The sequence below is a fragment of the Macadamia integrifolia genome, unplaced genomic scaffold, assembly GCF_013358625.1.
Source record: "Macadamia integrifolia cultivar HAES 741 unplaced genomic scaffold, SCU_Mint_v3 scaffold_187A, whole genome shotgun sequence".
NCBI lineage: Eukaryota > Viridiplantae > Streptophyta > Magnoliopsida > Proteales > Proteaceae > Macadamia > Macadamia integrifolia.
Window position 1 is genome coordinate 312,762 of NW_024870634.1, and position 10,801 is coordinate 323,562.

The 10,801-nt window shown below is 39.5% G+C and overlaps 1 protein-coding gene across 1 annotated transcript in view; it reads left to right on the forward strand.

Annotated features, from left to right (window-relative positions):
- The first annotated feature begins 2,007 nt into the window (after nt 1-2,007).
- Nucleotides 2,008-10,801, forward strand: part of LOC122071071 (MAP3K epsilon protein kinase 1-like) — a 25,756-nt gene continuing 16,962 nt past the window's right edge. Inside the window, exons 1-4 of the mRNA XM_042635341.1 lie at nt 2,008-2,289; nt 2,392-2,486; nt 2,611-2,745; nt 5,629-5,649. Of these exons, the coding sequence (XP_042491275.1) occupies nt 2,427-2,486; nt 2,611-2,745; nt 5,629-5,649 (216 nt within the window). The 5' untranslated portion in view covers nt 2,008-2,289; nt 2,392-2,426. The remainder of the gene's footprint in view (nt 2,290-2,391; nt 2,487-2,610; nt 2,746-5,628; nt 5,650-10,801) is intronic.

Genomic DNA, 10,801 nt, shown 5'->3' on the forward strand with positions numbered 1-10,801 from the left:
GCATGAATAATTATAGAATACAAGATTCTTGGATACCGTAGTAAAGCACTGTTCAAGTGAAACATTATCAATGCAATTATACTAGAGACAAGAGGCCTTTGATGAAATTCAGAATGATAGCACATGTGGATAGTGGATACAAGAGCAGACAAAGAAGACAGTTAAAATTGAGTTCTTACAATATTTGAATAACAAAATTCAAACAACACTCTTAGGGTACTAAATCCGAATGAAACTTTCAACAGAAAATTCTTCCTTCAAGTTGTTAAGAGAAGAATTTGCGTCTCATCTTTCTTATCTCTCAATTTATAGTTGAAATATGATAGTTGAACAAGCTATTGTGCTGTGATGTTTGCCACAACATAGCTAAACACACCAAAAGACCAACAAAAAACTGCAACTTCAACAGAAAAATCACTGATGAAATGCAGCTTCTTCAAGTGAAAACCTTTCACCAATTCCCACAACCCAGAAAACCCTTTAAGAAAAAAAGAAAAAAAAATGGCAACTACTGCTAAGATTAGAAACCCAGAAAATGTCAACGAATCCTGAGCCAAATTTCAAGCCCCAGAACATATCATTAAATCTACCATTTTCACCAGCTGTTTGGGGAAAGAATATTTGCCGAAACCATAATATTCAGACAGAGAAAATAAGCATGATCTATATGTCGATCTAATGAAATTGAAGAACAGATCTGCATAAAACACTTAAAAAATCACCGTCAAACGCCAAAACTAAGTCTTGACTTTGTTTGATTAAATTTTTCCCGAAACCCTGACTTTCCCAAATTTACGATATTATACTAACCTTAGACTCTGATTAATAGCTCCAATCTTCAATGAGATTTATGCCTTCGATAGTGAATGATAAGAACCACCGTCGAACGCCAAAACTTTGGAGATGTTCACCTTTGATTTCAGTTTCAGAAGATCAGATATGGAGGAAAGAAGAAGCCGAATGAAGAAACCATCGTTCTTCTCAAGGAAGAAGACAGTAATGAGTTGGGGGTATTTTGGGGTTTTTGAAAATATTGTAAAACACTTAACGTTTCCTCACTCATGGCCAGGGTACGGTTGATAGAATCTAGAACATACAGGGGAGGTTAGTGCCATTTCAAAATTTTTAGGGAAGAATCCTATAATACTTGAAACATATAGGGGAGGAGAGTGTAATTTCCTCTTTTTCATTTATTTAGGCAGTGAGAATGGCAAGCAACATTCTTGATGATCTTGTGGATAGTGAGAATAGCAAGCAACATTCTTGATGAGAATGCAGCTTAATTGGTTGATGGTCTGCCATGCAACCCTGAGGTCACATATTCCATTCTAGCTCTTCAGCTTTAGGACATCAACAGTTTGGCTTCAATTCATTATAAGACTGTTTTGTGAATGCTAAACTTGAACCCAAAGAAGGAAAGAGTACCTAAAGACCACAGTTGGTTGGATGAAACAATCTCCCTTGCCTTAGCTAACGCTATTTCAATCTTCAAAATATATCTTTTTCACTATCTCTGAATCTTCAGGTTCTACTCTTTACACTCCAAAATTGATTATGCGGCTTACAATTTTATTAAAAGTAAATTCTTCAATTGTTATTTTATTACTTGATTTCCCACCCCTTACCTGTCCTAAAGGCAATCTTTCTGCATTTATTATGAATTTGTAGAAACCACTATGCATTAACTGGCAATTGAAAAAAATTTATTGCAATTATCTATGTGAAACCCTATAGTAGACATCGCTCACAAAATTTAATGTAGATCGAACAACTGACAGAAACATCAAAACCAAATAGTTTTGATAAATACATAATGAATCCATCTAATAGACTCAAGATAAACAAACAATTTTATTGAAAAAATAAAATCACAGAGTCAAAGTAACCAAACAATTATTTTACCACGATAATTGTTTCACAAAAATCTCTTAAAGCATAGAAGTACATGTTACCAACATATTTACGCAATCAAATACAATTAGGCCCCGAAATTGCCGTTCCCTGAAGTCACTGTCTTCTTCAATCAATCGCAGTTCCACCCCCTTTTCCAGTGATCAGGTATTTTGTGGTCTACTGGTGTCATAGTTTGGCCTTTGATACCATTGGTGGAAGTCCGTCACGGTCAATGGCGCCTCTCTCGTTATTTAAAAACGAAAAAAAAGCATTGTCAACTCTGGTTACATGAATTTACCAGATTAACCCTGTATATTGTTCTTGCTCTTTTTGGAGCGAAATGGAGTGGACTTTATTACGAAGCTCTGAACAATTTTAAAATAGTAGTGTTTTCCGGTACGTTACGTCGGAAGTTCGGACCTCCGGTCGAGTTGCTGAATGCTGTTCGTTTATCGACGTAATCGCTTCGATATAATTCCTTTGCTGTGGTGATGATAGGGCGATTGTAGGGGTTTTTCCGACACAAACCAAAGATGTCTCGCCACGCAGCTAACTCGCATTTCCCCAAGTCGAAGACTCTCGACAACAAATATGTGAGTCAAGAGTCTCTCTTCCTTCTCGTCTTGGTTTGATTTGTAGGGTTTCCTTAGCTCTTCTGGTCTGCTTTGAAACATCGTGGGTGTTAATTGTGCGTGCGGTTGGTTTATTCTCCTGTAGATGCTTGGAGAAGAGATCGGGAAGGGAGCGCATGCTCGAGTTTACAAGGGACTGGACTTGGAGAATGGGGACTTTGTTGCGATTAAGCAGGTCTCCCTGGAGAACATCGCTCAGGAGGATCTCAACGTTATCATGGTCTGCTTTATTTCTCGATCGGTTACTGAACTTTTAGTTTGTATTTCTGTAGGATCTCAACGTTATCATTTTTTTTTTTGAACCTAAAATTCAACAATTTCGTAATATAAGTTCAAATTTGAGTGTTTTTAGCTTGATTAGTTTGTGAAGTTGCTTATCTATTCGACTACCTTGAGTGTACTTATTCCGTGGGTTAATTGTTGCTCCCCCATTGGATTCATGCATATGGTCGATCATATGGTCACTGTTGCTTACAAGAGAAGTGAAAGAAGGGGATCAGTAATGACTGAGGGATTGTAGAGATGCTTGAACAAACTTTTTAATGTCGTGATTGCATTTTTTATCACGTCACTGGTTTAAATGCTTGGATTAGAGCTTAGGGCATAAAAAGTTGATTATTGTTTTTAGTTATTCGTAGTTTAATTCAATGAAGTAAAATAAGCTTTGAGGAGGATTAAAGTAAGCAAGGCACAAGGCCTAGATGAAGTCCCAATAGAAGTGTGGAAGTACTTAGGAATCTATGGTTTGTCTTAGCTAACCAAGCTGTTTAATAAGACTAATAAGGAAAAGAAACTACTATGATGGAGAACCAATATGGTTTTATGCCAAGAAAATTGATGACATAAGCTATTTACTTGGGAAACTCATGGAAAGATTTAGAGATTATGAAGGATATCCATATGGTCTTTATTGACCTAGAAAAAACTTATAACAGAGTCCATCCCTAAAGAGTTAATTTGGAAAGTACTAAAGAAGAAATTTTTTTAAGTAAATGTGGACATAATTAAAGATATGTATGATGGTGTGGTGACTAGTGTAAGAATTGTGTGTGGGGGGGGGTTAAGATAGTGAATTCCCAATTACAATTGGGTTACATCAAAGATCAGCTTTAAGCCTCTATTTGTTTGCACTTATGATGGATGAATTAACTAGCGACATTCAGGATGAGGTTCCTTGGTGTATGCTTTTCGTTGATGATATTGTTTTGGTAGATGAGACAAAAGCAGGGATTAACGCCAAGTAGGAGTTATGGAGGTCACTATGGAATCAAAAGGTTTTAAGATAAGTAGAACGAAGATGTAGTAGATGATGTGTAATTTAGTTATATGAGGACGGGAAATGAGGTGGGTGAAAATTGATGAGAGGGTGGTTCCACAAAGTGATTACTTTAGGTATCTTGCTCAATCATAAATAAAGAAGGTGATATAGAAGATGATGTTTCACAAAGAATTTAAATAAGATGGATGAAGTAAAAAGGTGTGTCCAAAGTATTGTGTGATTGATGTATTCCATTAAAACTTAAAAGGAAAATTTTATAGGACAGTCATATGACTGACTATGATGTATGGTGCGGAATGTTGGTTAGTTATTAAGCATCATGTACATAAACTCTGTGTCGTGGAGATGAGGATGTTTCGATGGATGAGTGGTAAAACTAGGAAGGATAAAGTAAGGAATGATCATATTAAGGCTGGTTTGGGGTAGCTCTGATACATGATAAGCTATGAGAAAATCCTTTGGGTGGCATGACCGCATGAGTGCATGATCATGTTCAATGGAGGCCTTTGGATATTCCAGTACTGATGAGTGATTTGATTCAGATTATAGGCGTCCATTCTTTTTTTTTTTTTTTTCTGTTTGATTGGTAGCTTTAATGATTGCCTTCTCCTTTGTATTATTAACTTCATGTTCAAAGACGTACAACACAGTTTTGAATGTGGAAGCTCATAATTGGTGGCTTGTTCCATATTAGAAAGGGGATAAGGAATTTCAGAAATAACCAAAGAGTGTCATAAGTCGTAACTGAATTTATGAAATAGTAAGTTTTGTATCTTGAGCCTGACATTTATGACAACTAAAACTTAGTGACCTCTCTATTTTGTTAATATAGTAGCTGTTTCATCTGTCATCGCCACTGCTATTTTACTTTCTTCGTTTGAGCTTAGTTTTTAGTTATCAAATATAAACAGAAGATATAATTATTTTCTACAGTTGTACAGATATCTTTTCCCTTAATTTGAGATTTCCATGTGACTGTCGATATGACGATATCGTGATTTTTTTCTTGCAAATTTCTCTGCGTACGGAAATTGTTATAGAAACATGACTAAGAAGTTGGAAAAGGATTTGAGTTGGAAAGAAAGGCAGAAATACTTGATTATGTGAGATTAACGCAGCATTGTCGAAAATACTTTCCTCATTGGAACAAATGATGGGGGTTGCACTCAGGAGCTGAAGGCTTAGCTAGCATGTGTTATGTTTTTCGGCAAAAGTTATTGGAGAACTATGAAACTTGGAGAGATATGGAGCTGTTTGATGATGTTCATTGGAAATACAAATATTTATTAACATGGAACTTGGAAGTGTTGATAACATTATGTTTGATTTTGTGGAGCAACCAACCAAGTTGACGAGCATGAGAAATAGTCCATTTCTTTCTTCCATGTATAATATGGGAAAAGAATTGCCACGATGTCAGTGTGTAGATTCTTGCGCACGTCCTCTCACATAGTCACATCCCACCTTTGGACCTACGCTCTCTCTCTCTCCTCATTAAACCCCTTACTGGATGATTCAATTTACCAATCCATTATGGTTGAAACTGCACTCTGGCATTGTAGCGATCACTCTCCTGTATAATATATATATATATATATAAGGAAAAAATCTCTTGCTTTACTTCAAATTAGGCTGCATATTTTTATGTCTGACTTAATATACTGAAATTCTAGTTAGTTCTTCTGTATTTGACTATTTGTTTTGACAAGAGAAATATGCGAGACACTTTAACTTTTTTTTTTCTTCAGAATTTAAAAATGTTATTGACTGACTGCTTTCCTTTCGCAATGTTCCCTCCTTTGGTGGATATGATCTATGTCGCAGCAAGAGATTGATCTGCTAAAGGTGCCATTTCCTTTACCATTAAGCTTTGCTGTCAAACTTTATGCACAGTTATTGTAAAGATAAGTTTACTCTTCTGGTTGACCGGTAGGAATGGCCCATCATTATCATTTCAATACATCTGAGACACATTAAATAGTAAGATCCAACTCAAGATGGTTAACGATCTGAAGAAGTCTTCCTAGGGAATTTGACTTTCCAATTGATTGGATTGCTTTAGTCATATGATATCCTTTGTGGAGTACCAATTGGATTTCAATTACATTTAGTGGTTATCTGGTATTCAACTGTTAAGACTCCCTTGGGTTTATATAGTGATTCACACTAGATATTTAATGGGTAAATTACACCTGAGGTTAACGTTCATATATTATGTTTGAGATGCCTCAGTTGGAGAGAGGTTAGTCCCAGTTAGCCATTCAAATCATGTGACTTTAAATATTCTCCTAATTTTTTACTTTTCGTATTGCAGAAACAACATCTATTGAACTCAAACATGGGTTCCTCTTTGCCCATACCCAATCTTCTTTTTGTGAGTGAGTTCCTACCTCCAATAGCCTCCTTCTAACACTGGTGACCTCTCGTGTAAACTCAACCATTTACTTGATTACTCTTGAAAACTATCACTTATTGACCTGACTGATTGCATTAGTGTGACTTTATGGAAACAGTATGTGCAGCTTTGGTAAGGGTAACAAAGATTTTTTCTTCATCTTGGGCTTGATTTACAAATCACAACTACATTTCCTTTTCACTTTTTCTCTTTTTACAACCGAAGACAGAAAAAGACTAGAGGCTCTGTATCTGAACCTTTAACATGTCTGGAAGATGGGGTGGTCAATAATCTGGACATTAAAGTTTGGAAACAGGTTGATGAATACTGTTCCATCAGTTTCACTAGTCTAAACCATGGTTCACTCTGGCATCATTTTCCTATTTACTTTGTCTCCTTTTTTCTGATCTCCTTAGAACTGTTGTTCCTTTCTTCCGAAGAAGTTTTAGATGAACAAATTGCTTTCTCATGTGGGAGATCCACAAATTTTCTAGGTGAACTTATCAACTTCTCATGAGAGGGATTGCTCATATGCCATGAAATGGGAGAGGTTTCTGTCTGTGAAGGAGGACCAAATATTCTGATCATTCGTAATGTAAGAAAACTTAGAGAATCCATTCGATATTACATTCTGTAGCATTGATTAATCCCTTGCAGGGAAAAATAGCACTCTGTATACCATCCTGCTGCTGTGATAGTGTATCATCTTGTCTACTGGCCTGACATGGCTTTGTTGGTGCTGCTACCACAGTCGAATATGCAGATCCGCTCTTTCCTAAATGCTTATAATCCATTTGCAACCCTGCCAGCCAAAGCGGTTTCATGATTTTCTCCTCAGCATACTAATGATTTCCCCTTGAAGATTCTGGTTGGCCCACCTGTCCGAAATTTAAATTGTTATAGAGATTTCTCTCATCCTTGACAATAATTCAGAATCTCTTCAACATGTCCTGAGAGAATCAGAGAAGTAGTGAAGATTAGATTGAACTTATGCAATGAAGATCTAGAAACCAAAAAGCACAAAACAAAGCCCGTCGATTCCGGTAACTTCTGCCTCTTCAGCCGCTGCTGGTTCTTATTCAGTGCATGTTTCGGGAGTCTTTTGGGTCTTCTGCTTTTGGATACCCAAAAGCCAGCTCTTAAAAAGGCGGGACCAATAGGAAGCATCACATTAGAATAATCCCCGGCCCCAGCCCAGAAACCAAGAAGCTTTGGAGGGGTTACGGACTATATGGGTTTATGAGGTGGTAGCGACCTGAGATGCTAGAGGGAAAGGTTCTAAATCTCGGTTTCAAGACCGGTTTTGACCATGGCAGAAACCTAGATTTCACAGGTTTTGACTTATGAAAAACTCGTTGGTGAGTTCCATTTCCGTAGTACGTGCTGTTAACTCTTCAAAGTGCTTCGGTTATCTTTCGCTGTGAAAGTTTGTTTCAGCTTTCTAAGAGACTGAGCATTGGGTCCGAATCTGGTACATGATACCTTGACAAGTTCTTTCCAAGTCACTTTCCCTTGCACCCTTTGAAATGGAACCATTGGAGAACTTGCTTCTCCATATGAATGCACACCAGCTGTAGTAGGAATATTAGATCGAACTTATGCAATGAATGTCAAATCTTCTGTGGACTCGAAGCTTGGGCAACCCCCGTCCATGCTTTCTTCACTCCCCTTATTGCTTTCGCTAGAAAGCTCAAGAATGTCAAATCTGCTCTCAAGATTTGGAACTCCAATTCTTATGGAAACATCTCTTCCAGAGTCTCCTCTTGTTGAGACAAGCTTGATGCTATCCAATCTCTTCTTCAGCTGGATCTCCTTAATGTCTCCCTTGCTAAAGAGCTTTTTGCTTTCCTCGCCCAAGAAGAAAGCTTTCTCAGGAAAAAATCCCGCATTTAATAGCTTAAGCTTGGTGACACCAACTCTTCTTTCTCATAGGTCTCTCAAAGCCAGGACGAATGCCAAATCCATCTCCAAGCTTATCTCCAGAGCTGGATACCCCCTCCTCCACCCTGAAGATATTAAAGATGAGGCAGCTTCATCTTTTCCGGTCTTTTGCACCCCCCTTTCTTAGCCCCCGCTCCTCCCATCCCCCCGACCTCCTCAACAAATTCATTCCCCCCCATCTCCTCCCTTCCCTTTAGGCCATTCCTTTGGATGTTGAAATCTTAGCCGTTGTCCTCTCCCACAAATCCAACAAAGCCCCTGAGCCGGATGGTTTCAGCATGGGATTCTTCTCAGTCTGTTGGCACATCATCCGTTTTGACCTCATTTTTGCCATTAGAAGCTTCTTCCTCAATCCCTGCCAAATTAAAAGAATCAGTCACACATTCCCTTGTCTCATCCCGAAAAAAGAGGGTGCTGATTCCTTGTCTGACTTCAAGCCTTTCTCCCTTTGTAATCTCTTATACAAATTACAAAAAACTCAACCTTATCCCAACTTAATGGGGTCGGCTATCTCTTGTACAAATTCATTTCTAAAATTTTCGCCAAAAGAATTTAGAGAGTCATAGACTCCCTTGTCAGTCCCAATCAATCAGCCTTCATTGAGTGAAGAAGTTTTGCTGATAATATCATCCTCTGCCACGAGATTCTCAGAGGATTTGACCGAAAATCTCACTCCTCTGCTACCCTGCTCAACATTGTTTCAGATGGGACTACATCTCTAGATTCTTGATTCAGATGTTCTTTCTGCCCTCTTTTGTCTATTGGGTCCTCTCTTGCATCTCCGCCCCCTCTTTCTCTGTCCTCATCAATGGTAGCCTTGTTGGATACTTCCCCTCCTCAATTGGTATCAAGCAAGGTTGTCCCCTCTCCCCTTTCCTTTTCTCCATTGCCACCGAGGTTCTCTCCCGCTCAATCTTCCACTGATATTCATCTCATCTCCCCCATCCCCAAATGCAAACCCCTCATTCTCACTCATCTCGCCTTTGCCGATGATCTTATGATCTTATCCAAGGTGGATCCCCCCTCCATCTCTTCCAGTCCCTCTCTAGCCTTCGTATCATCTTGTATAAATCCAACCTCCTTCTCTCTGGTGTTTTGGATCCCATCCAGACCTTCCTTCAGATCACGAGGTTCTCCCTTGGCTCCTTCCCTATCAAGTATCTTGGTCTCCCTCTTATCACTTCTAGGCTCTCCGCCCACTATTGTTCCCTATCCTTGACCTGCGGAGGAAAAGGCTTCAACTCTGGAAGGCCAAACTCCTCTCCGATGTTGGTCGCCTTGTGCTTATTCTCTTTGTTCTCCAATCCATGTACCTTTACTGGACTGGTATCTTTGTGCTCCTGGCCTCTGTCATCAAATCCATTGAGAGTCTCCCCTGCTCCTTCCTTTGGACAGGTGCCAACTCCTTCAAATTTTTTCACCCTATGGGCTAGGATTAAGTCTATCTTCCCAAATTCGAAGGCGGGCTTGGCCTCAGAAGACTCAAAGATGTCAACTGTGCAGGCATTCTTAAGCTCATTTGGAAGATTGCCTCTAAGAGAAACAATATTTGGGTTTCTTGGGTTTGCTCGACCCTCCTTAAAAACAAGTAAATCTGGTTTGTCTCTCCCTCTTCTGATGCCTATTGGATCTGGCGTAAAATCCTCTCCTTTAAGCCTACCGCCATAGGTGCTATCGTTTGCTCCATTGGAAGTGGTTACATGACCTCTCTATAGCTTGACCCTTGGGACCCTTCAGATAGTCTCCTTCCTTTATACTCCTAGGATTATCTACTCCTTTGGCCTGATCTATATTGCCAAAGTCTTCTTTATCCTGTCTCATGGCATTTGGACCCCCTTTTCTTTCCTCACCTCCTCTTATTGACCTCTGGGCCTCCCTTCCCCTCATCCCCCCAGGCCACAAAGGTAGAGATGATCTTTTATCTGGACCCCGTCCACATTGGGGTGGTCCTCATCGGCGTCTGATTGGGACCTTATTCGACTCAAAGCCCCCCTTATTTCTTTGAGAAACATTGTCTGGTTTAAATGTCACCTCTCCTGCCACAATTTCATTGCATGGTGGGCTCTCTCCAACTGCCTCTCTACGTAGTCTTTCCTCCTCAACCATCATATCTAGGTCCTCTCTGCCTCCTCGCTATTGGAATGGAATTGAAGATATTGATCATCTTTTTCTTCTCTTGCCCCTTCTCTTCCACCATCTGGAAGAGAGTCCTCAGTCATTGTTGGCCTTTCCGCAGACCTATCCTTCCATTGAGTAGAGAATGGATTTGGGTGGACATGACCTTCTGAGGGCCCTCTATTTGTGATACAACCGGGAAGTTTGCCTTTTGTGCTACAATCGGTCATATTTGGATGGAGCGCAACCTACATAGATGAACTTCCAATTCACACTCTTTTGATAAGATTTGGAAAGCCATCTACTTTGATGTTAGCTCCAAACTTGGCTGCCTTCCCCATCACGTTGTCGCTGACACCCTAAGGTACAGGCTCACTGTTGTGTCCTGGGGTTTCCTTATCTCTGTGATCTCCCCCCGTTGATGTATCCACTTTATGTGTCTCTGGGCCCTTGCCTTGTGTTTTGTAGCTTTTGATCCTCTGACCCCCCCTTTCTCTTCCCCCTTGTATATTCTTCCCTCCTTGGTAATGAATTTATTTATTCATC